Source organism: Struthio camelus, chromosome 6 (genome assembly GCF_040807025.1).
Source record: "Struthio camelus isolate bStrCam1 chromosome 6, bStrCam1.hap1, whole genome shotgun sequence".
Classification (NCBI taxonomy): domain Eukaryota; kingdom Metazoa; phylum Chordata; class Aves; order Struthioniformes; family Struthionidae; genus Struthio; species Struthio camelus.
The window spans coordinates 15,941,699-15,968,671 of NC_090947.1; the positions used below are offsets into that span (position 1 = coordinate 15,941,699).

At 35.6% G+C, this 26,973-nt stretch overlaps 1 protein-coding gene and 1 long non-coding RNA gene across 13 annotated transcripts in view; one reads left to right on the forward strand and one right to left on the reverse strand.

Annotated features, from left to right (window-relative positions):
- Nucleotides 1-5,674, forward strand: part of CALCRL (calcitonin receptor like receptor) — a 77,926-nt gene extending 72,252 nt beyond the window's left edge. For all 6 annotated transcript variants that reach the window (XM_068948347.1, XM_068948346.1, XM_068948345.1 and 3 more), the window contains one exon: nucleotides 1,680-5,674. In XM_068948347.1, coding sequence (XP_068804448.1) covers nucleotides 1,680-1,901 — 222 coding nt within the window. In that variant the 3' untranslated portion in view covers nucleotides 1,902-5,674. The remainder of the gene's footprint in view (nucleotides 1-1,679) is intronic.
- LOC104138611 (uncharacterized) overlaps nucleotides 1-26,973 on the reverse strand; it is a 109,368-nt gene that overhangs the window by 19,107 nt on the left and 63,288 nt on the right. For 4 of the 7 annotated variants that reach the window (XR_011141880.1, XR_011141878.1, XR_011141875.1 and 1 more), the window contains 4 exons: nucleotides 16,186-16,413; nucleotides 12,712-15,052; nucleotides 12,198-12,381; nucleotides 11,189-11,408 (listed from right to left, as the gene is read on the reverse strand). This is a non-coding gene — a long non-coding RNA (uncharacterized lncRNA). The remainder of the gene's footprint in view (nucleotides 1-11,188; nucleotides 11,409-12,197; nucleotides 12,382-12,711; nucleotides 15,053-16,185; nucleotides 16,414-26,973) is intronic. The other 3 variants (XR_011141881.1, XR_011141879.1, XR_011141876.1) reach the window with 3 other exon arrangements.

Below are 26,973 nucleotides of genomic sequence, written 5' to 3' on the forward strand. Positions count from 1 at the left end.
CTCATCTCTTGGCTTTATGAGGGACTACAGGAAACAGATTCAACCAAGGTGAAAATTTAAGGCCATGTATTCCTATGCGATGCAAATTAATTAATCAAAAACTTATGTGATAGAACAAGAACTCTCCATTTAGATTCAGAAGAAACACACAATTTTGATATGAAGAGTGATAGGACTAGACAGTCAGAAGTATTAAGACACTTGATTTCTATTGAGTGTTTGCAGATCTGTGTTTAGGTTTTTTAAATGGATTAGAATGGTTTTATGAACAATGAAAGATCATCTTCTTTCCCCTAAAATATTAATTTCTTATTTTAATTATTTGATACTTCTTCCCTCACCATTCTGCATTTTCTTTGATTGGATTTTGAGAAATATGAAGCCCTCTTTTAATAGAGGATTTTGAAACTACATTGCAGAAAATCTAAAATTTACATCCATTCTGTTCTATTTATTTTTATTTTTCATAATTAAAGCCAGAGTAAAAGTAGACAAAAGAAGCCATTGTGTTGGAAAATCTAAAGCAAACACAGAAGAAACTCAGAAGACATACAGAAAATCCTAAAAATCTTTACCCACAAATTAATATTTGACCAGGGATCACTATTCACTGTTTAGTTCTTCTTCTGTGTGTAACAAAGTGAAACGAAGGCTGTGATTTTTTGAATGAGGCTAGTGATTTGGGGAGCGCTGCTGGATAAATGTGCGTGTCAGTGTTCCCTCAGCTTTCTTGAAAGTCAGTACCTTGCCAGTTGATGCAGGAGGTGTTCACAGATTGATCATTGCGTACAAAGCTTGGCTGAAGAGGAAATTAAATATTCGTGATCTGTGGGCAGTTGTTTTAAACAGCTGGTACTTAAAAAAGACCTTTTAAAAAAACAGCAACAACAGCTATTGTCATTCTCAGCATTCTTCACTTGGCATCTTTCCTGAAACTAATTCCATGTGAATTTCATTAATGTGACTGTTCATCGATCCAATATGCACAGGTGTTTAACAATATTGTAGTAGAGGAAGCCTATGATAAACATAACATCCTTACAGTGGAGAGATGTAAACAAGCTAGGGCCTTCAGCTATTTTATCGGCTTTATTTTTAACCACAGCAGAAATATGTGCTGAACAGAGTTCAGGAAATTGTTCTTCTAGTTGTTTGATTAAGGTGTGATCAGAATTAAAAAACGCTTTCTTGTGTCAGATCTATACCAAATGTAAATCATGCTTTGCTGACGGTATAGGATTTTACAGCTACTGAAGATGTGACCTTTTGACTATAAGCATGAAAAGAAATGACCGTTTTCATTTGTAATTCTGATCTATCCACACTGGACTTCATTCCACAGGGGAGAAAACAGAAATTTGTGTTGCTGCTGCCAAATGATGTCTATAATCTGTGTGTTTCTTGAGCACCTAATACACAAGCAATGTAAAATGTAATTATATCTTACCAAATTTGCCAAGGAGTAATGCCTATGTGAATTGTAATTCTTCCAAAACGTCTCATGTGAGACGTTTCATATATAATCATATATATCATAGATAGGGATCCTGATTTCAAAAGCTTATTGAGACCTTAACACCTCATTTTCTGAGACACATTTATTATGGCACTCAGGTTATATCAAAGATATCTTTCCGAGTATTTTACGTGCATTTCTTGTCTTTTGTTTTCTGGCATAGGTCCAAGCTGTTTTGAGAAGACACTGGAATCAGTACAAAATCCAATTTGAGCACAGCTTCAGCCATTCAGACGCAATGCGCACAGCTTCCTACACTGTATCATCCATCAGTGATGTTCAGGGCTACAGCTACAATCACGACTGCACCAGTGAACATTTAAATGGGAAAGGCTACCATGACATGGAGAATGTTGTTTTAAAAACCGAAAAGCTGTATGGATGACTGCCAAAGAATCTGCATATGCCAGAGTGCTCACCCTCATAGCTCATGAACTTGAAGTTTGATTTAATGACTTCATGGCCAGCAGATTGTGCCTAACTTGGGATATGTTTTCCTCCTGAATGATGCAAATTGAAAGAACACATTTTTCGTATGTATATGTACATATGCATATACACATATGTTTGTGTTTCTGTGTATCTATATAGTATGGACATCTGTGCATATATATGTGTGCATATATATATTTCTATATATATATATATATGCATTTATATAAGTACATATATAAGAATACAAACTTTGCCTCTTCAGTTTCTACTGTGTAGACAAAGTTGGCAATTTTTTTGTACAAAGGGAATCAATGAAGGATTTCTTATTTTCTCCGACGTTTGTATAAAGACTGTGTTGTATTGAAGCCACTTCATTTGCCTATAGAAACTTAGTGTAAATACCATATTTATGAGACTATATTGTCTTAATTCAACCTAGAACAGAAGAAAATGGTTGGTGCAATAACTGTGTCCACCATTTGACTGTCATGAAAAAACACGTAGTCTAAGATAATAGACTCAGAAGTATTGACACTGAGCCAGTTTGGTTTTGCCACTTTTTTAAATCAAGCATATACGTGCCAGTGCAAGTCTGAGACTCTACCTACTTTTGTACAGCAACCGAATATTTTACAGTAAGCTTTGAGCTATTTTATTTAAACTGTTCTCACGTACACAGGAGTGTCTCCTTCTCCTACTCAAGTTTATGGAAGTTTCTAATTGACTTCAATGCAGACAAGATCTATGAGGCCTTACTGCCAGAAAGAAAAGTGCTAAGCAGAATAACTGTAAGTCCATCCCGATGCTAATCAATAACGGAAGCTGATGGAACTTTATTGTGTGCTTAAGCAATTACCCAACTGGGAAAAGATCATGTACAGATTTTGTTGTTATTGTTTATGGTGGTTTGGTTTTATTTTTAAGTATTGCCTTGACCATATGCCTGATAACTTGTTCCTTCTTTTTTGAGCAAAATTCTGATTAATTTATTTTTTGACTTTGTCCGAGAAAAGCATGCAAGACTGATTGCAATCCAAATGATATGCTGCCTTTAAAGCCAGTGTATTAGATTCAGCTTAATCAAGCAAATAACTAATGTTAGTAATTGTTCATTATTGTTTGCGAAATTCATTATAAAGTTTGACTCATAAAAGTTCAGAAAATATGGGATTGATAATTTTGATATTATTTTGTGATGCTTGATTCAGAATCAGTCTCAGTTACTTAGCTTAGAACAGTGCTTCGTAAGTTGTTTCATTGGTTCTACTGGCAAATAAAGGTCTCCTCAATAAAAAATGATGAGGTTGTCAGGAAGGTCTTGTAGGGAAGGGAATGTAAATCTTATGCTTTAAAGACATAGTATAAATTGTTTGTTTTTTAAGTGAAATGACCAAAAAAAATTGAACGTGGGAGAGCATGATATGAGGTGGGTTTAAGTCTTACTAAAAAGCACAAAAGTAGAAAAAAGTTTTATTGGTTAATTTTGCAGATAAGTCTGCTTCAAATGAAAAAAAAAGGTGGAGGAAAATGGATGTCACAGTTGATATAGACTATTATCATGCTAACGAAGATTAAGTGTACTTATACCAATAAAAAACTGAAAGGTCGTTCTTTCTGAGACGACTTCAGTTTTCAATAATTAATTTTGGATATGAAGAACTTGATTTTAACATTTAAACATTTTTTTGTCATAACCTTTCAGTAAGCTTCATTAGTATCTAATTAATTTCCTGTCAGTTTTTTGGTTTGTGACTTCACAAGGCTACAAATGCTTTTTATTTAGAAGGAAAACATTAGGATGATGCAGTAAATTCATGCCAATTGCACCTTTACATAGGTTTTTACAATGTCTGGTGTTTGAATTTAGAAAGTAGTCTTGTGTTTTATTAATGAGTTAGTTTCATAATACTCAGCCAGGATGCACAAATCTGTTCTTCTGCAAGGCTATCTGGTTGATTGATGCAAATTATATGACAGTCAGATGCTTTACTTGCAGTAGTGTGAAATTTGGCTATCAGATATCACAATCTTTTATACTGTAAGAATACAGCCATGGTATCTGTTATAACATGATTAGAATTTATTTACACGTGTGCTTGCTGAGCTACATATTGTTACTTAAAATTTGTGCAATGTTTGGAAAATATGAGTGGGTGCAGAAAATCCCTGCTCTGGTATAGCTTTACACTTTGGGGACCAGATCATCAACTGGTATAAATCAGACATGCTGTCTTGTCAGTGAAACTCAGTAATTTTAAAATTCATGATGATTCGGCTCTTAAGATCCCCAGTCTATATCCTAGGTCATTTTCAGATACCTGACTTTATTGAGCTCTGTTTTCAGAATCAATGGGCTGTAGGTACCAGCTGCGAATCTAAGCCCAGGCAGATATCTAGCTATTTAAAAGTGCTGTTAAGCCCTTCATGTCATATAATCAGACAATTATTTCAGTGTTATCTGGTAGGATGTAGTAATTAATTAATACATAAGTGACAGTGGGGAGTCTAATACAATATTAAATTCTGTGAATTCAGTTTTCTTCTCAGCTAGGCAGTTCAAATTTAAAGTAGACTATAACCAAATTTGTATCATTCAACGCAAAGTACTAGGTGCTGACAGCTCCCTATCCTGTCAGAGAAACTTGTAAGGGGAACTTAGGAGGGAAGAAAAAAATGAGGTTTTTTTTTTTTTTGGCCCAGAAATCATCCTACTACTTCTGGGTGGACAAGCGCAGCATGCTTCTAGGAGCGCTTGGCTTCACTTTGAAAAAGAAACATACGTACAGCTGGATATGCAGTAAAATGTGGCTATGGAGGGTTAAATGGCATAAGAGCACTACAGTTCCCCACTCCTCATGAGGTTAACTGACTAACTAACTAAGCTATTTCCTATTTTGCATTGGAAAATATAAATTCTCTATTTCCTCTTCCTACCTCATCTTTCTTTTTCACTTCATACACAGCCAAGAGCAGGGTCTGCTCCTTAAAATGTTGTTTTGTCACTATAAATTAAGATCAAATCCTTATGTTTGTATTTCTCATGGCTTATTTTCTACTTTACAGAATGTTGTAGTCATTATCTATGTTCTGTGGGAATGGAAAAAAGCTCTGTTTTGGTGGGGCTGAGAGAGTCTTTTGAACATGCAAATATTTATCTGTTATTTGCGCTTTATTTGTTTGTTATCTAGTGAGGCTTTATTGTATCAGTCTGAAAGGGGCTAGAGAAACATCATCTGCCTTGTTTAGGAGCTTGTCTTATGTTTGGTATCTAATATCAGGATGTTTGTTGGTTTTCCATGAGATGGAATGTCTATTTTTAATGCTACTGCCTTCAATTAATAAAATGCCACAGATGATAGCAACAACTCGTGCTCCATTGCACGGGCCCTCAGTTTCTTTTTTTTTAATGTTAACTTTTTTGCTTTGTATTTTTTCACTGTGATGGTCGATTTGGCGGTAGACATGCTGCATGATGTACTCCTTTTCATGTCATGAAACATTCAGGCTGGAAATCAGGCAACTTTCAAGTAATGTACTATGTAAATAAGATCAATAGATGCTACAACATTGTATTTATTGCTTAGGCTAAGAAGGAAATGGAAAAAAAATGTGAAGTAATTTTTGGTTTTGCTTTATTTTCACTTTGTTCATATGAATCATCATGCATTTTAATTGCTAAAAAAGTATTATGTTTGTGATCAATAAAATACTACATTTATTCAGCTCTTTTGTGTTATAATACAGAAATAACAAAGCTGATCCAAACTATGGCTTTCACAGCTGTTTCTTAACTGTATGTTAATTTAATATAAAGCTAGGGAGAGAATCATTACATAGAATTATTAACAATTTTGTCCAGTTTTTAATGTATAGTAGGTCCTATTTCTGGAGGAGACTTGCAGAGATGATTCAGTATAAGATGGCTGCATTTATGATTATTTACTCAAAAACATCATACTTCTGTTTCTTTGGCTCCTGAATCTATCTTTTATTAAAAATTTATTAATATACCGTTATGTTAAGAAGCCAAATTTTCTGTTCCATTATGAGCTAGCAGCAGAGGAAGGACTGAAGTAAATACATCTTCATTCTGTCAATATAGGTTGAGTTCCTTTAAACTGGACATGATGCTCAACCAAACCCCAACCACGGAGTCTCCAAGTCAACTATCTGTACAGAAGCCAATTGCCTGAAACGTCTCTTGTACTAGTAAGTGAAAAAATTGGTCTCTGCTTTTAAATGCTGTTTCAGTTTGTAATAGCGCCAAGAAGCGAAGTAGCAGAATAAGTGAGCTTTTTTTTCAGGTAGGATTGATGGTGTCTACACAATAGCTATGAATGACAGGCATGTTCTAAATCTGCAGAATTGCACCCTTTGAATAATCAAGAATCTCTAACTTTAGTTTAGGGAATTTTCTGCCAGCATGTCATTGCTAAACTTTTGAAGGGTATGAGCTGATGATAAACCACTGTAAGGGAAATGCCAAAGTACATGGGCACTTGAAGTACAATTTGAGTTAGTTAAGCTATCACTCGCTCCACTTGCACTTCATCAGGATGGGGTTTAGCCATAGCACTATATGGGTGTACCACCTCTACTGGGGAAGAAATGTATTCCCCTTGAGCCAACTCAGGTCTCTGTACACACTGCTGCAGGGCTGAGTTTTATAACTTTACCAGCTTAAGTAAGTATGTCTCTAGCCATAGTAGAAGACTTGTGAAATTTCAGCACCTAACTTCAACGGAAATCTGCACGGATCCTGTTTAACTTGCTCAGTCGTCAGAGACTGAGGAGGTGTTCTTTTCACATGCCCTCAAGCAAATCACGTTAAATTTAGATCCGGACAGCCTAGCTGCTTCCCAAGTCAAACATACTTAGTGTTTTGAAATTTTATCTATTTGCTTACTTAATCATTTACTAATAATTTGGATGAGTTTCTACCATGCCTACTAAAAATCTGGGCAAAAAGCTTTACAGTAAGCTATAAGCGATCTTCATTTTTTTGTTCTCAGAATGCTGCTCTTAGACTTTAGGTATAGCTCAACAAATTTTTTCTTCAGCAAAATTTTAGTAAAAAGCTTACAGGAAATCACCACCTAGAATTGTTAAAGGTATTAACTGGCTAAAAAAACCCATTTTCTTTCTTACCTATTAGCTAGATTTCCTATTAGCCAGGAAAAGGAGTTCAATATTGCACTTAGCCTGTATTTCCTCATTTCAGAGCTTTAGTTTACAAATAACCACATCTGATAATTCTGTTTACAGTTTCCTTGGGATACCTAATGTGCTAGAAGATTAAAAGCTAAAATGTTATGAAAAGCCTCAACTATAAGAAACAAACAAACAAAAAAAAGCCCAAACTCTATGGTTCAGGGCAAGGGGAAGCTTGGTAATTGATAGCTGATATTAAAGGCCTTGCTATAATAACAGCTGTCATGTCCTCGCACCCTTGGCTTGTTTCCAAATGTGAAGTGATACAGCCCAGATCAGCAGCTGGAAGTAGGGCTAGTAATATTACTTTAATTGATAAGTAAATCTCATTTCTGTTGATTTGTGATATAATATTCATACTTTATTCTGGTAATAAATAGTTCAATTACTGTTATATATTCTAAGCTGCATAAATTAATATATGACATTATATAGCATAATATCATAAAAATGCTACTAAGTATACTGCATTTTTTTTTCTTTAATCTAAAGCTTTCCCAATTCTTTACAAGTAGAGGTAGGTGTTAATACCCCATTGTACTTGAAGAAAAGGTGAAACATGGATTAGTTAAATGGTTTAACCAGTGATGACTGGGAATTAGTCTGTGTCCAGCTGACTGATTAACAAATTAGGACATGGAATGATGGAGGACCTCAGTTATTCGAAAGCTTCCATACACTATGAAGGCTCATGTTCAAGACCAGCAAAAGCGCAGCGTTTTCAGCCTGCTTTCTCTATGTTAAATAAACACTTTGGATATTCATCTTTAGGGGGGAAAAAAAGCTATTTTTTTTCCACTTCTTTTTTTGGGGAAAAAAAAAGCCTAAGAAGTGGCTGCAGATTGGAGAAGTAATCAAACAGGAGATCAAAGAAATGGGTTATTAGCTTTTAAAAAAAAATAAGGAAGACTACAGAGTTTAAGGGATTTATAGGGTGATGCTTTTAGGAGATGATAAAGAAAATGGAGAGAAAGGAGACTATGTTTTCATTGCACATGAAGCTATAAGCACTTACTTAAGTACAGCAGAGTGAAGGTGACTCCACACTTTGGAAGGGAAGATATGTACAAACTGGGCAATCCCACATTGCTTTGAGAATGATGATTAAAAATAAAAAGAAGTTCAAAATAATGCAGAAACTGAAGTAGGGAAGGTTGCATATGACTCAATTGTTTTGTCTAGTGCTTTAATTCTTGGAAAGATAGGAAATAATATATTTTTTTAACATTTCTTTAAAAAAGGAAAATAAAAGCTGCACATCCACTAGCTTCAAGTGAGATCAGAATCCCTTTGAGGTTGGACGTCAGAAAAGCACGTGTGTTAGTGGCTGAGGGTAGAGGAAGAAAGAAAGAATCATGGTCCTTGGAATTTAAAACAATATCATGCTGAACTCTTATTTCAGCAAAGGAATAAAAGCAATCCTGATATAAAGATTTAGGAACTTCAGCCTAATTAAGCCAAGGAATACCTGAACACACCGGGTTCTTTCTTAATACTGGGTCTTACTGCTACTGTCTGTACAGTACCCATATTTTATACTATGCTTAATGTCCAGTCAAGAAATGCAACATCTCCCAACTCCCATTCCTGACTCTTAAGCAAGAAATGCCAGGTTATTTTGTAGTCCACTGCTTCCCAGGACTGACTGTCAGTCAGTGGGAATTGTTGCACACTTTATAAATGCTAGTTCAGGTCCATTTACTCCAGCTAAGAGTATGGCTTACAGTTCTAAATCAATGCAAACAACTACTCATATCACTTGCTGCTTCTCAGTGATATTGCAGATACAGGGTCCAAAATACTACAGTTTTATAAATTTGTATAACTATATAAGAAAAAAAAGCCACACCAGCCCCTCCCCCCCCCCAAATCCAGATGTAACCAACCTCTACATTTTGTCCCCCATTCCTTATGCCCAGCAGTTAGTTAAAAAGTAGCACGAACAGTATTCACACTAGCATTTGCAACTGGAGTGTACATGCCTAAGGCATGTTAACAGAGTATTTTGCTCCCTAAAGAAAAATAACGCATGGCATCCAAGCCTCTGTAGATAAGAGTAAATTATCATTTTTTACTATCTTACAGTACATTTATTTTAAAAGAAGAAATACCCTTACAGCACAAATAGCCTTTGACATTCCAAAATTATGTACTATTTAGCCTTGCCAACAAATACATTGGAAAACAACTAAAACCCCAAACAGATTCCTATTACTTCCACAGAATATCATTACGTTATAATAGCCATGCCACTGTCTGCAACATATGCAGATGACTTACTTCCTCTGATAATATTCCAAGTGCTCTACTAGGATATCTTGCACGGTCCTGTCATGGCAGTTACCATCAAAGTAAAAGCTCGATCCAAAGTTTGGCTTTTTATGGCTATTAGGGTTGAAAAATTTATGTAAAGAAAACACAGAATTCATGTGAATGCATAGACTGAATAAAAGACACTCACATTCTTAACACTAAGCCTGCACACTGAGGACCTGGGCTCAAAAAAAAAAGCTAAATTAACTACCAGAATTAAAATTCAAATCCTAGTGCATGTGTGTGAGTTTGCTGTTTTGGAGCTACTTCGGGACTACAGCATGACCTCTCCTCACCAAGCATCACTATTTATTAATATTTTGTGAAAAGACAAGCTGGAACTAAATGCAAAACTGTGCATCATATCCTATTTTGTCTGCAGCAACAATTTGTCTTCAAGCCTATATTAAGAGACTAGAATACGCAAGCGGAAAACTGGGAAAATGCAGGTGGTTGTGACTCTATATATATTCCATGAGGTTCAGGCATCTATCTGGCTGCTTCATGCTACTGTGAAGCTTACGAAGAGCTAAAACACTAGCTATTGTACCAGGACAGAAGCAGTGAGTATAAAAAGTTATGCACTTTAGGAATGACAAGTTAGTTATTATTTATATGGCAATGGCAGTAATTAATACATACAATGCATTTAACACCTAAGCAAACACAGGTTCTGACATGACCACCTTAAAAAAAAAAAAAAAATCCTTTTCAAATCTCACAGAAAAGCCTGAGTAAGGTCTATACATATTCTACCCCTGTAAATAACAACCAATGAACAAAGCAAAAGCTGTTTTCCCTGTCCCTTCATACTTACACATATACGTTCTCTTTCCAGTAGCCTAGCTGTAAGCCTGGCTAGAAGTTCAGCGCTGACAGCCTCCTGGTTATAATTAGAATGATTATCATCCCACAGTTGTATTTTTTGTAATGGCTTTTAAAACTTATTAACTAAATGAAGAATTTAGATTCATTGACATTGAGTTCATGCTTCAGTTGAGACAAATGACATGATTACTTTTTAAGATAAATTCAGTTTTATCACTATCCAAAATAAACATGTGCACACTAAATCAGAAATGTATTTACAACTTCAATTTCTAATGACTATTCCAAAGATTTTTTTTTCCTCAGTAACATATACCACTGTCTAAACGAAAATTTGTATGTAAGGAAAATATCTTTTGATTAGTGCTAATCCCATGGAGTTTAATACACTATTTTAAGTGAATTAAGAATATAAACACTGAAAAATTAAAGTCTTTCAATTATGGTTAATGAAAAACTGATTAAACATTATTGTCAATTTCTGGAAATTCAGGTTTGCACAATCAGTGACCAAAAAAAAAAAACCATAAAAAACAAAGGCAGGCATAAATGTATTCTGTGTCCCTGGCGCTGTCTAGTTACAGCAAATTTTTATGGTAAGTGCAGTCACCTGGGATGCGGGAGATCTAGACTGAATTCTTTACCTCTTCTGGATCTAGAGTTGTTGCCTTTCCCCTTCGCTCCTCAAGGAGAATACTCTTTTATGTAGGGAAATGGTATGAAGTTCCTCATGGGCCTAAAGCCAGAGTTCTGCGTAGGGTTTAGGAATAAATCCTAAAGTTCCACAGCAAATAAATATATACATAAGGAAATATAAACTGCACAAATTATGACAGTAGAGAATAGGCTTCAATATAAGTACATATTTGCTTATTATTTTCTTACCTTGACACTTACGCTTTAAAGTTGACAAATGTGTGCTTATATGAGTGAAAGTGCTTTTGAAGGTCCTCTATGCACTGCTTATGGCTCCCTGTTAAACTGGTGGCTTCTCTGACACAGTACAATACAGTCAATGGTCATGAGGGCTATTCCTTCAAAAGAAGGATAGGCACAGACTGTTGGTCCATGTGTTGACAGCCCATCGTACATGCAAAAGCTTTGCCTATAAATGTATAAGAAAACAAACTACTGAACAAGTAGTGGATGTAGTGATTAGTAGTGGAATTTTTGATGTAACAAAAAGTATATTACACAAGGTATTATTGAACAGAGGTACCTGGCAAAGAGTTTGTTATTTTAAACATGATAAACATGATGATAAAACCATTGCTGGGTATTTTGGATATAAAGTACAGAAAAAAGAATGCTGTAGCATCTATTCTCATAGACATGCTACAGAAGGGTTTAAAATCAGAGCACTTTTGTCCTTAATATAACTTGCTTTTACACTTAAATGAACTGGTTTTACTTTTAAATGCAGCTAACATTTTGAAAAAAAAGAGTTTTTGAAAAACACTGAATTAAACTGAAAAAATAATAAACTTTTTTTGAAAAAAAAGGTTGTAACAAAATATTTTGACTATTTCAGCTTACTCTCTTTCCCCATCACCTTTTTCCATTCTCGGTACTTCACGGGCATGATATGATTTTTTAGTTTTCCAGACCCTCCCCTCAAATCCTGTACTTTTAGTAATCACCAAAGACTGGCACCTGGTGGGTATCCACATCCCTGCAAGATGCTTTCCCTGGTACCAGCCACCTCCAAAGGCTTTGGGAACTGGTGGAGTTACTACCACTCCAACCTTACCTCATTTCCCCAACCCTGTCAGCTGTGCACGGTCCACAGGAGCACAGCAAGCAAATCACTAGTACTTACTGTCTTTCTGTTTCAGTTGAGGAACACTTAGCACAAGAATGAAGTGAGCTAAGCCTCAGAGATTCTTTAACTCACACTCATTGCTTCACTGAAGTTGTTCTGGTGCTGGGGAATAACTGGTGCTGCTCTTTCAGTAAGGGCCTACAAGGAAGAATGCGCTGAGATGGTTTTCTGGCTGTGCACTCTTCATTGTGCTGTGGAATCTCTGGCCTTCTCCTCAATCATCCCTGGTTTATGCCTTTTAATACTGTTGAAACAACTAAAGGGAGAAGGAATCTCTATCAGTTTCTACATGCAGAGGCAGCTGCAATTTGAAAGCCACATAAATCTAAGAACTGCACATTCATCATATTTCTAATTCAGCAGAAGCATAAAATAAATACAGCATAAAATTTCTACACATGCATGGACCATATGAACACTTTCAGAGCTAGCAGGAATACTGCAAAGGAAACAAAGACAATATTAGCAGGAAAGGCTTATGGAGCCTTCTTATCAAAAAAAAAAACAAAAACCTATGCAAGTATGGAATATAGGTGATTTAAGAACTCCAAAAAGAGCCTCTTCCATCACTGTCAAAGAAACTTACTTTAGAAACAGAAAAATTGCATGTCCTCCATTTGCAGACGTTCTCCACCTTCCTTTCCAGGCATATGAGCGCAAAAGTTTAAGAGGAGGCTGTAGCTTCTTCCATTAGTGGACATGGCACATACACTCATGATAAATGAAATGGTAGCAACTTCACACTCTCTTCTCTTTTTCCTTTTCCTCCTCCTGCACCTCCTTGCATTCATAACATTACTTCATCTGGCTTTATCTACAGTGGTTAGCCTAGTTCCCTACAACGGGGTGCCAAGAAAAAGAAATCATTCCTATTTCTGTTAAAGCAACATTTACTGCTGAAGATATTTACTGTAGAGTTTAAAAATTATGCTCTGCTTCCAGATTAGAAAGTTTCTATGGGCATAAGTAAATCAGTTTAAATAAAATGTCAAGGTGAGCCTAACTGTCTAGAAATGAACATGACCTCTTTAAAGGTCAAGAACACTTTCCCTTTTTATTAATAATTTCGCCTTTAGCTGCAGCTGAAAACAACAATAAACGACTGTCACAAAAAGGACTAGTCTAGCAATGCTTCCCTCTGAACTGTTAAGTAAACTGCACAGAACTGTCATGTTTTTGGATTAAATACATTTGGGTCTGCTTCATTAAATAAATAAAAAAAATAATAATCAATCCGGTTTGCCCTGCTTGCTTCCACCTAACCCTTGAATTAGCATTATCATCACTGTCACAAATCAACAACATTAATGTGGTCCATTCACTGGAAACCTTTTTGGCAAGTTCCATTCATCAACTTCCTAATAACTACTAGAGATTTCAAGCAATGCACTCAGCTGCGTTTGACCAGCTTACCTTGCAGCCTATGTGTTCTTCAGAACTTCCCTATAGTTTCTGCACTAAATAACCTTAAGTAAGTATTATACATTTCTGCAAGACAGTAATTATTTGAAGCAGCCTCTGAAAGCTTATTGTCATCACCTATGTGCAGGATAAACATATTTAAAACACAAATGTGGCAAGTTAAAGAGGTTTACTGATAATAGTGGTGTGTTCTTCTGTAATCAAGGATACAACAGTCATAAGTGCATACTGATGATAGCTAATACACTTAGAGATATACTTACAGAATCATGCTTTACTTCATGTGGCAAATAATTGAAATTGACTGGACAGTGTGAGCAACCACAGGAGAGAATATGCTCTGAAGTACATTAAAATAAAAAATGAAAAATGAAATGAACGTTGCTTTCAGAAAACTGAAACACTCAAATTATTACCTTTTCCAGGCCTATTCTATTACATTTTCAGGCCCACAATGAACTGAAGGACCTGATGTTTTAAAATTACCATGTGCACTTGGCTGCAGGGTACAATTGGAAAGAACAGAGGGTCTCTGGCAACAATGCGTTCTACTGTCGCTAATAGTTCTTTTTTCCACTGCTGCCTCATTGTAATCATCTTCATGACACTGCAGTGAATCTCCTTTTCTGGACCCACTATGACATCTGACTTTGAGTAGTTCAGATAATGTGCTGCTGATTAATAATTACAAGTACAAGATTATGCTTCGGTGCATAGAAGTGATGTTTAAATTTAAAGGATAGCATGATCCTGGCAGATATTACTATACCATTATTTTCATGCTTTATCTTTCTAACAATTCAGCTCAAGGGATATACTAAAAATAAATGAAATATGGTCAATTTCTTTCTCTTGAATGCAGAATAGGACCAAATGAACTTTTTCTGGTGTGTAATAATGCCTCTCAGAAAAAACAGCTGTTTTAAAATCGAGAACGAGATCATCACAGTAACAAATGTACAGTGTGAGCAGTATGTTGTCATTTCAGTGCTGACAGAAAGCACTACTCAGCAGAAAATATCTTGCTTCTCCTCACTTGCTTTGAACTTGTCAGTTTCTTTTTACAAGGTTTCTTCATCATCTGTAAGTACTTACCATGGCCATGCGATAGGGGATTACAATATTATATCTCCTCCAACTATGTGTCATTAAAATTATTCAGCTTTGCTTTGAGATTCAAAGTCAATTCATCTGCCGATTAGATTAACTGTCTCTGAAGTCTCCAGTCCAAGATGTGAGCCCCAAATCTATTTAAGAGTACTTATATCGTACTCCTGCAATGGCAGTATATAAGAGCTCTCCCGGTCCAGCTGGAGCTCCAGTGCCGCAGGCAGGACCCAGGCTCTTGGGCCTACTGTGACAACCTATTTTTACCTGTTTGTTCAGTGGAGGTCTGTGACTACCTGGCCTTCTTGACAGTCAAGTAAGTCTGGGATCCTTTTTAGTAGACACTATCTGGTGCTGTATTATCCTTGTACTTCTTCCTGCAAGCCATGCGGGAACATCTGCAAGAGAAAAGCTCCTTGAGATTTCAGTCTCACGTGGAATTTGAACAGGGCCAAACATATTGTGGTCCTCCTTTGTTTAAATATTTAGTTTTCTTATCTGCTTTGAGTCTTTCTTGGCTCTGTTTTAAGAAACAAGATGTTCTTTTCCAACATCTGAAGTCTTTTTTAATAGATTTCTAATTAAAAAAAGACAGTACAGTACTCATCAGCAGGTGCTGCGTACGCTGGCAGCTTACCCAAAATAGCTATTCCAGACTAGTTATTCCAGAACTCCCCTTGTGGACACTGTTCCTCCAGACTAAAAAAGCTTTGTAGGTTTTCATTCTCAATTTTCTTTATCCACACTAGAACAGAAACAATTTAACTGTAAATAATTTTTCTGGAATATCCATTCTGGTAAACTTCCAAGCACAGTCCCTCCAAACAGTAGCCAATGGAGAAGGAAAACATGAGGCTTTCCAGGGCTCCAGGGCATATTCTGGATTTATAAATCAGCATTCTCTGTATCAGGTCCTTGAAGAATCTTTGCTTAATAATTCTGTAGTAAAAATGATTATTTTTCATACTGTTGCCACAAGATTCCGTATCTGATATGGCCCATCATTCAGCAAACAGTCACGAAAACAGTGAAATCGACAAAAAACTGCTCTGGCTTGTGGTTTTTTAGAGACAAAAAAGATGCAAATATCTAGGTTTCCCAGAAGACACAATGAAAAAATTGTTACAGAAAGCTTATACTTCAGCCTTAAAGAACAGCATCAATAAAAATCTGCATGAGGATGTATGTGTATTTTACAAATGCACAAAAACATACAGAAACTGCAACTAGTGTTTGCAAGAGCAGTAAAGCAGACTATATTCTCAAGCCAGTTTCTCAGTAACTTTGGCTTTATTCCAGTGTAATTTTTCTGAACTCAATATACTTTAGTGCATCTGACATCAAAATATTGACCCAAGGGGCAACCTACTTGGAGACAAAGAAACAAAACCATTTTTTTCTCCGTTAGATCATACTCATCTTATTCTTGATGGATTTCTATAATAGTAACTGAATGGGTTAATCAATAAGCTTTCAATCAGCAAAAAGCTTTAAGTAATCAAATCTGCTGAAATTTTCAAGACCTCTTTACCTGTGCGAGCGTCTGGCATACGATGCTTTTCATTTGCCAGACTTCATCCAAATGAAAGGGATTTGTTGTAGAAGGAGAAGCCTGAGAGAAATACACCAGGCCTGCTCTTCAGTGGAAATGACTGCCCGTCATACGGAACGGGGTGCAAAATTGCTGTTTGTCCATTCTGCTGCTGGGGTACGACAGCCCCATCAGAGGGCAGGTTGTCAGCACACGAAAGATCAGGTTCTAAATGGAATGTCAATAAAAGAAACATCACTGATTAAACTCCATTTGTATCATGCCAGAAAGAAACACAATGACTCAATTCCCCCCTGGGAAATGGAATGTTTTAACTTTTTTTTTTTTTTTGAAGTTATTTATTGAATGAGTTTCCAAATAATGAGGAAGCACTGAAGCAAAGAATACACACTAATTTTGCAGGGAGAGAAATTCATTATTTTTAAGTGGCTACCGTAAAAAAATTCCCTCATTAAAAAAATGGAACATGAGATGTAAAATTCTGAAATGCTAAAATTTCCCTTATTGTCTTCTCTCTGGTAATTAGTCATTCTATCTAACAGGAAAAGTCATGCTTGTGTTTATTCTTCCCTGTCCTTTTCCTTTTCCTTTTGGCAATGTGTAGCATCATTTCAAACTGGGTAGATTGAAACTACTACATATGCTTTAATTGCTGGTGCAGATCCCTGATTTTAAGCCCCTGATTGCAGTATACGTCTATATTAAAAATAACACAGGCCTTTCTACCATTGACGTCTGCCCCAGATGCAGGCTATATCTGCTACCAGCTATTTTCTTCTGGTTCTAGAGCCATCTTCCAAAGGTTCTAGATACATTTGTTTTTCTTAATTCCCTTCAAACACATTATTTAAGCTTCAGGATGAAGTTTCATGACTAAAATGGCAGTAGTGAAGGAACCCTAAAAGTTTATGCCTCAGTAGTGAATGTCACTACCCTCAGCTACAACATCAGATTCCCTAACAGAGTTGACTGGCCTTACAGCAAGCTGGCCTCTCAGAAGAGAAAGTATGTTATCAGTGTTTCTCTACTAAATTATTCCATTTACACACTGGATACTAAACAAGACAGATCTGCAGCATCGGCTAACCCCTTCTATGGGGTATCCCTGTCCCACTTCAGCATAAAAACAATTAATGTGTACTTCATATTTTTCCTCATATATTTTAGCATTATACAGTATATAAACTTCTGGTTAAGTAGGCTAATGAAATGTATCTAATTTCTGGTATTAAGGAAGATATATCCCGTCTTTAAACATTTCGCTCATGCAGTTTATATAGTACTCTTAAACTGATAACAATTAAAATACATAATGCATATAATATATATAATATGTAAAATATATAAAATACATATGCATATAATGCCCTCGAAGAGACAACAACAAATTGCGTTAACAGATTAAATAACATTCTGGAGTTTCTTACCTTGAGCAATACCTTAAGATTTTATCAACAAATCTTGAATATAACCTTCACATTTCATCCAAAATCAGACAACTAGGGGTTTGCCGACTGCTTTTTAATGTCATACAAATCAGAAAAATGTTTTGGCCTTTGTTTCACTGCCCTTTTAGCAAATGCACTCAAACCTTTAAACCATTCGTTTCTATTCAATTTGCTTTTGTATCTGAAATACTCACCTTTTTATTCTTGGAAGGCAGAAGAATTTGCTAGGACACTTTTTATAATGGATTTTTTTCCTTTCAGACAATTTCAAACAACATAGCCCTCCCATGAACCCAGCCTTTTTTTCCCCAACCCAATTGGGTTCCAACCCTTTTTTTTGTAATCCGATCACAATGGCACCCCTGTGACAAAATCACCTCTGGGTGTATCATGCTGCATGTAATATGAATTACTGAATACAAGAATCTACAAATAAATGTGTTTTTTTTTTTAACACCGAACTTGCATGTATTTTGTTAGAAGAGTTAGAAGAAGGAGCGTTTGATAATTGAATAACTGTGCTTCCTTACTGAAGTCATTTCCTGATAAGCAGCCAAACTAATTTTCTAAAATAAATAAATGAAAGAGCTTGAATAACTCAGTCTTCCTGACTGGTCACAACTGGTGCAGTATTATCCCAGCTAAAGACAACCTATGTTATTAGTTTCCTCCTAAACAATATGTACAAGCCAACTAAAAACATAATGAATTTATTTTCCTGTTTAGATTTCTAAATCTGAAGGGGTAAACCCATTCACAGCAAACAACTGTCCAAGAAATTAATAATTTCTTTGTTAAACAGCAATTAACATTTTATTCATTAGAAATTAAATAACACCTTCAATCTTAACTTTCACTTTTATTTTCCTCACAAAAGTGAGGTCTTGCTCAGGTTTAGCAGAATTAATTGTATTTTTGTAAAATATGGTTAAAGTATATGTATATATAATTATCAAAGACACTACTTATTTCTGAAAGTGGCATTAGCAGCAGGAAATAACATTGGCAAAAACGAGGAACTACTTCAGACAAAATAAAAAACAAATCACAACTTCCATCTGAAATTCACATTGAAATAAGCTTAAGACTACTTCCAGAGACTTTAAAAAACAGGCTAACTGATGATGTGTGCAGAATATAAGACTAACTACTGCCGAATGCACGTGCAGGAGTTTTAATATACATAAAATCAAACATGCAAACTCTAAACATCTCAAAAAGTTTTTTGGAAGTTCTATTAAAGCCATTCCCAACGCTTTATTGGAAGTAGTTCCTATCCTCAGTAAACTACTTTAATGTTCTGCCATCATGTCAATGAACCTTTGTAGTCATGCTCTGGCTTCTACAAAAAAAAAAAACAAACAAAAACAAACCAGAAGTAGCTTTCTATTTGTTTTTTCTTTTAAAGTAACTACTTTTTCAGTGTTGTGACCTTAATTCAGAACAGTGTATATCTGTACACATTTATGTCGTTAGAGTGCATAGCTACACAAAAAAGACTGATAATTGATCTACTGCTTAGAAACTAACAATCCTTTATGGGAACCCTCTTAAATTAATGAGTCAGTAGATTCTCAAACCAAGGTAACAAGATTTGCAAATACTCTTCACCAAATCTATCACCCTCTTAGTCCTCTCCATCCTCTGTAGGAAGCAGTAATTCCTACTGAAGAAAGGCAGAGTGCCTTGTATATGCACGTGCCAGTCGCTTTGGTACACTGTCAGATGACACGGCTTAAAATACTTTAAATTTACCTTTGTTAAACTAGTTAGCAGACTCTGTATTGAAGTGCTTAAAGAGAGTATTCATATGTAAGCAGAATGGTCCAGCAGAGGGGCTGTAACAACAACGGAGGGGACAGCTTATGAAGTAAACTGTGTTTAAGATAGTTCATCACAGCAGCATAGTGCATTTCCTTCCAAGTCCATTTGAAACCCTCAGTATGCGAAGGCAGAGCTTTATTAGTGAGAATATAAACATTATAGGCCATGTTGCCAGCTTCATCACGGGCTGTGTATTGAACCTGATAAGTTCTGTACTGGAAGCCATTGGATATAGAAGCAACTCCATTGTCATCAGCAATTTTAGGTTATTCCTAGCTGACTTGTACTGGATGTGTCTTAGTGGTTACAGTGATGGCCTGTGGACAGTTTGTAATGGCTGGAGGAACAGTATCTGCGGAGTTCAAGAGAGACAGGATGACCCTGCTAGGATGCTGCAAAGTAATAAAGCATATTTCAGAAAACAGAAAGCATACGATAATGAACAAAAACACTGACAGATTTCCTGTATAAATGTCTGTAGGAAATATTTCCCATCTAACCAGATTTAAAAGTGGTAACAGGTTCACTTTGTATGAAAGATGATTGACATCGCCAGTTTCAAAACAGAATGTAAAAAAATCCACCAGCGAACACCAAGAACCTGCATTAATGGCACCCTAGGTGTACAGAGACTTCAAGAAAGCCAAAACCAAAAATATTCTGAAACTAACTTCACTCTTTCAAGTAGAGCAGCAGTTAGTATTACTGCACAGCAAAGTCATCGTTCTTAAATATATATTTTCTCATCTAAATTTTAGACCACATTAAGACTTTTACAATCCCTGTTAATTTAATTAATTTAGACTTCTAAGCAGAAGATTTAAACAGAGGGAAAAGTACAGATGCCTTATTCCATATTTTAAATGATTTCTCATGTTGAAAGTACAGGGTGTAAATTTCTACTGGGAGAATACAATTTAATCCATGACATCACTGACAGCCCAGGGCACCACACTGTTACTCTGATATTGCAGAACCAACCCTAACACCTATGCAAACATCCAATATGAAATTTCAAAATGATACCTACCTCCCAGTATTGAATTATTCTGAGATTATTCCTGGAGATTTAATATACACACATGCCCGAATGAAACAAGTATTGCAAGGTAACACTACCCAGTAGATAACCACTACTGAGCATTTCTTCCTTTTTCTCCTCCTTCCTTTCCTTTACCCCCTTGCTTCCTAGGGCAAAAGTTCACAAACACAAGACTGTCCCATCTGTTTGCAAGACGACTGTTACTACTCAGGCCCTCAGCAACTTCAGTTTACAAATATTTGGCTGCAATAAGAGATGATGTGCTTTTTATTGCTTTTTTTCACCCAGAATGAACTCTCAGACAAAACTATAATCAACTCCACCTTAATAGCAATAATCAGTGCTTAAATTAGTAGATTATTATTCATTATCACTGTTTATTTGTATTCTGTGATAATCAAAACTCCAGAGAGGATCAAGACTACATGCTATAGAAATCTGGAGAAAGACAGTGCATTTCCATTGGACTGTTTACAGTTTTAATTAGAAAAAAACCTGTAGCGAGCAAATTATAGCCAATAAAAAAGTAACTCCTCTTTGTTAATGTAGTCAAGCCATCAGTAGATAATATGCTTCAGGGGAAAAGTTTGTAGATATTTTAGCCAAATGTATTACGAAGCACATTGTCATTCGAGACATTAGAATGAAAAAAAGGAGAATATTGTCTGGAAGATGGGCAAAGTAAATGATCTTACTGGCAATGCTCTGTACAAATTGAACTATGGTGGGTAGGGCAGCCAAGCGGTAATCTGTCTATAGGTTTGTGCAGCCAGTGTTTCACAAAGCCTATGAGAAACCCTATGGAGCTGTAGAAAGTATCAGCACTGTATGACAGCGAGTTACTTCAGTAGAGGGTCGTAAAAGACTGCCTGATCTCAATTAGAACACGCTCGTTTATTGAACGTGAAGAAGGAACATGTTAACATGAGGATATTTAAGGACACAAATTGTCTATTTCTTCCACATTTAGTGGAAACATTTATCATTTGGTGCAGAAATTACCACAGTGTTTATAAACATCAGGAAATGAATCACCCCAAAATAGCTTTCTTGGGTATACAATGTCAGTGCAAAAATAGATTGTTTTTGAAAGGTTCAGGAAAGTGTCTTTAAAAGCTTTGGGTCAAATATCAGACTGATATATACTGATCAGCAAATCCTGTCAATTGACATGGAGTGAAAGTCCAGAATTCATGCCTTTGTATCAACCTTGTTTATTACCTTAAATAAGCAAGCTGATCCCAAAGCTAATAAAAAAGGTTTTGATTGTAAATATACGTAGTGCTCAATATATCATAGGAGATCTAAAATAAGAACGGAATATTTCTGTTAAAGAATGACAAAGAACTGTATCTAGTCCAAACTGATTAAAAGTGGACTTTCTAATTCTGAACATCAGCTTCAAAAAATACTTCCCTTATTGCAATCCTACTTCTGGGTAGGACTACTAAAAATTCACAGAGTCCTAGTGACTTTATGGGAAATACAACAAGTTATTCAATGTAGAAATAAAGCTTTATACATCATATATTTCCTTAACTCAGCTATTTTAATCCAAAAGGTAGTAGACTTTGCTAAACAGACATTTCAGCAGCTGGATTCCAGGTTTTTAAAGGCTACGCTTTTTAAGTGAACTTCTGCCAAGACATCTGTCTAATTAAACAAAACTCAAAGTACATCTTCATTTGCTATCCTACTTAAACAGGAAACTTCCCCTGATATCATTTTATGTCTCCAAAAAATGATTCTGGAAGATTTTGATATCGTAATGTAATTTTGCTTCATCAGCTAACACCTGTATTTCAGAAAGCACTAAAACCCAGCAGTTTTGCCCATTTATTCAGGACACAATTCCCACAATTCCTGAGTCATTCTTCAGAATTCTGCTTCTTCATTTAGAAATGCGTGTGATATCAATTTCTAAATCTACTGGAAGCCACCTGTCAGGAAACAGAGAAACTAGGAAGGCTGAGAAAAAACATGATTTCAAAATTATCGTTTGACTTTCTGCTTTAAAAGTAGAATGGTTGTATTAATAACATGTACTTCTTAAACTTCATAGTTTAACTTCAGGACTCATTTCGCTTTGTCAAATGCATTTTTATTTTGCTAAGACTTTACCTGTTTACTCAAAAACAAATTTATAACATCTCAAGATTTGCTTTCAGGAACCAGAAAAGTCTTATGTTTTCGGAAACTCAAAACTGTCCAACTTAGTAACCTTAGGAGAAAGAGATCCTTTTCACTGATTCCCATGAGTATTCTCCTGCCTTTATTAAGCAATAAAATTCTGAGATCAAATTAAAATCTTTCTGCTAACTATCAAAGAAGAATTTACAATCTCAGTTGAGATAAAACTTGAAGAGGGATAGATGTATAAAAAAAGAATGACAGTAGCTCATGGGTCTCTTACCAAGGCATGTCACAACTTATTACATGTACTAATCTACTTTTAATTAGTTACAGTAATTGTGAGGAGAACAGCACTCATCTGAGTGATCTGACTGTCAGCATAGCTGATGAAAATGCCTTTAAATGCTGGAAGGAAGGAATGACAGGGTTTGTTCGGAACAAAATCCTAGATGATAAACGAAATTGGAGTCAAAGCTGATCTGACACTTTGATAGCAGTGACAGGAGTTATACCCTGAAATATACAAAAGAAAATGTTCTTTAAGTTATTTCTTACGTTGCTCTGCTTATTTTACCCATCCTAAGACACATCAATACACCAGAACGAGAAAATTACTAATAACAACATCTCCAAAAATCAGAGAATTAATCACTAATCATAGTTTTAAATGATAAGTGTGACAATTTCTGTTGCATCATTCATCAAAAATATTGAGAAATCTATCAGGAATTATAGTAATTCAGCTTCTATCATTTTCCACCTTTTACTGAATAATTCATTTACATTCCTTTTTATTTTTCCATATTATGAGATCATTTCCAAAGCTTAAAATAACTTGGCAGTTCCACAAACATTTTCTGTTTTCTTAACATTTCCCTGTTTACTTCTTACATGCGTTAGGTTCCTGAACAGTGCTCTTCTGGCACATTAGCAAAAACTTGCAATGTTCTTTAAAAGGAAAATAAGAGAGCTACCTAATCCCACACAGAACAAGCCAAAGGACTCAATTTTCAAACTCTTTATTGAGCAATTCCTTGAAAAGATCAATCCTATTCGCTCCAGGAACAACGAACAACTTTGCTAAAGTGATTGCTCAGCAGTGCAGAAAAGACTATATAACTGAGTCCAGAATGTTCAAGATCAAAAAATGTGAACCAGCACAAGAACAACTGTAAAAGATGAAATTCAATTAAGTTAAGGCTCATCCATCCTATTTTTTATATTATTGAACCTGCTTACTTATTAAATATTGCCAATACACGCATGAAAAAACCCTACCGTTTAAAAAAATAAAAATCTATTATTTCAATTTTTCTCCTTTCTCACTCTCTAGGTTACAATTTTGTTCATGTTTTTAAAACTTTTCGCTACAAGCTTTTTTTAAGTTTACAACCTAAATACAGACTCAGAGAACTTCAGTAAAGCTACTAATATTAGGAACATAAACTATCCTCCGTAATGAAAACTCTGTCTCTGATCACAGATAACCTACTAGTTATCATACCAGTAAATCTCTTAGTATATTCTTCTCTCCCCATAGAGGAAATATAGGGAAGAGAGTTTTACCTACTGAGCTACAGAATCTTCTCCCTTGGGCAGGTCTAAACTTTGCCTGTGGAAACATTTTCACTTTGGAAAAATCATGAAAAGTGATTCCATAAATGTACATATTCTTTTATTTCATAATGGAAGAATGAGCAGATTCCAGATCCCCAAATGTGTTGTAAACCGCTCAGTATATTTCAGTCAATACACTTCACCTCCATGCTCAATGCAAGATGATATGGGGATCACAAATTACTAGCCAAGACTAGGATAGCAATAGTTATGGCATATAACGAAAACCCGGACACTTCTATAGATTTTTTACTCACTACAATACTCATTCTAATTCTACTCACTTGTTCTATCTATATCGCGCCACAAGTCAACATGTCCTAGAGAAAGTATTATTTTATTTCGCTACCAAAAGGCTGGATGTAAAGAATGACATATTCAATAAAGTCTACCTTGAGTATACTGTGTAGTTTAGAAAGGATTGGCCGTCCTCCACGCATTTCATTTCACGGCATTTTAGAAGCAAACTGGACATTTTCTGTAAGTTCAATGGTTTGTGATCCCAAATCTCTAACAAAATACAGTGTGAACTTAAATATATTTTTATAATGTTCCTTAAAATCCTGGGTTTAAACTACAAAAACCCAAATATTTATTTAGCAAAAAAAGTTGCAAAGGAAAATGCTCTGAAGTCAATTCATTTTTGTGACAAGCGTTTATGATGCCATCTCTCTCAGAAAAGCCGAAGCTCGCTGTTTGGGCTTTGATTTATAAAGGTAACAAGAGGAGTGCTCAGAATCCTAGATGTAATTTAGGCAAATCACCAAAAGCTGGTTTGGGTCAGTGTGGGTCCATAGCAGTTATCCAATTTACATCAGCTAAAGAACTCAATCATAAACATTGTGGATCAAAACAGCAACGTATTGCAATCCAAGAGTTGTCACTCTAAGATAGCATTTACCTGGCTGTTTTGATTTCTTTGGGTGTTTAATTTTCACAGCTTAATTTTCACAGCAACAGCTCAGTGTCTGAATGCATGAGCCATGTATATATTATGAGACTTTTTCATTATCTTTAAGACAAGCTAAATTTTAAAAATTCCTGAGAATCTCTATAAGGATTAAACATGCTGCTAGAAAAAAAAAAGAATTGAAAAAAAAAGTCAGGCACATCAATGCTGATGATAGGTAGTAACATATACACAAGAGATGAATATTACTTGGAATAACAGATGCGAACCTTGAACTCTAAGGCAGTTTTGATTACCACTGCTGTAAGTATAGCACTTAAACAAATTAATACAGAATCTGTGAGGATTCTTAATATTAACATTCTAAAAACTTAAAGAAAAATAGGAACAGTTAAACTACTTTGATTTCTCAATGGCCACTGGAAGTCATTTTAAATGTCATAGTTTGGGAATCTCACTCTGAGATACTATGAAAAGCCCTGATTTTAAAAAGGACTTAGAACCTACTTACAGAATTTCATAAATCTTTGCCGCACACCCTGACTGTTGGTATTTGTACACGCTCACAAACTGGCCGAGAGCTATGTGTGCAACCATAATGGAAACGTTGAATAATATGTTTCAGGTTGGATATTTCACAAAGAAGGCATGCAGGATAATAAGTCAATTGGTAAAATACCACCTTCAGTAAAACCAGGCTTTGGCACCTAACAGAACAGACTACGGTTAAAACCTCATTGAACTGTGAAAAGGAAAAAAATTAGAACCTACCATATCATCAGTGTTAGCAACTATTAGAGTTTGTCTGATTAATATCAGTCCCTCCTAGAACGGCCCCTGCCACTCCGTGGAAGCATACCCTGCTACCCTTTTTAGTACCATGAGAAAGTACTGGGAAAAAGAGCACAGGAAAGCATTCCAGATTCCCAGATTTAAGGCTCATCACAGCCTCATGTATAAAGTAACCAAATGGTCACATGATATCTTGCAAATGACCTCCCCTTTAAAAAAACCTAGATAAGATAAACACATGCTTTTTATGAAATCCAAACAGATAACACAGTTAAAAAGGTTTTTGTAAATTGTATGTGACAAGAGGAAAAAAAGTGTAATGCGCTTAATCTGTGGTCAAATCCAAAAGACCACTCTCTCCCCTATATCTCTACTTACTATGTAGTCAGGAATTTTGCCTTAATTCATTTCTGGGAAGAACTTAAAGAGATGATAGCTTTTGTCCATTTATTCCAAACATTCTTGTTTAGAATTTGCTTACACATTCATTTTTAGCACTTTATCCAGTGAATGCAACATTTTATTATTATTCATCAGTTGTCTTTGGATCCCATCTTCATCAACACTGTAACAGCAAAAGCAGATCAAAAAAAGGAAATGCACTGGAAACAAAAGCAAAACAGACAGGCCTACATGGTTCTGGTCTGAGCATTCTTCAAGACTACCTATGATGCTTTTACAACCCCCTGCTTCATTTTGCCAGAAGTGGAAATTGCATGAAAGATTTATCTTGGGGCAGTTTATGTCTGTCCTCATTTCCACTCTTCTATCTGCCCCTGAGTTCTTCTGTACAATATAAAAGCGTCACGTTATTCACAGCACAGACCTGCCTATGACACACTGAAAAATGACACACTGTTATGTAGACACATCCTAAATACTGAACTGGAAGACCTAGGACCCAATCCACAGAAACACTGAGCCCTGACAGCTGCAACTGAAGTCAGGAGAAATAGTGTTTGATTATAGCAATAATTTTTCTTTCAGCTAAGTCTCTAAGT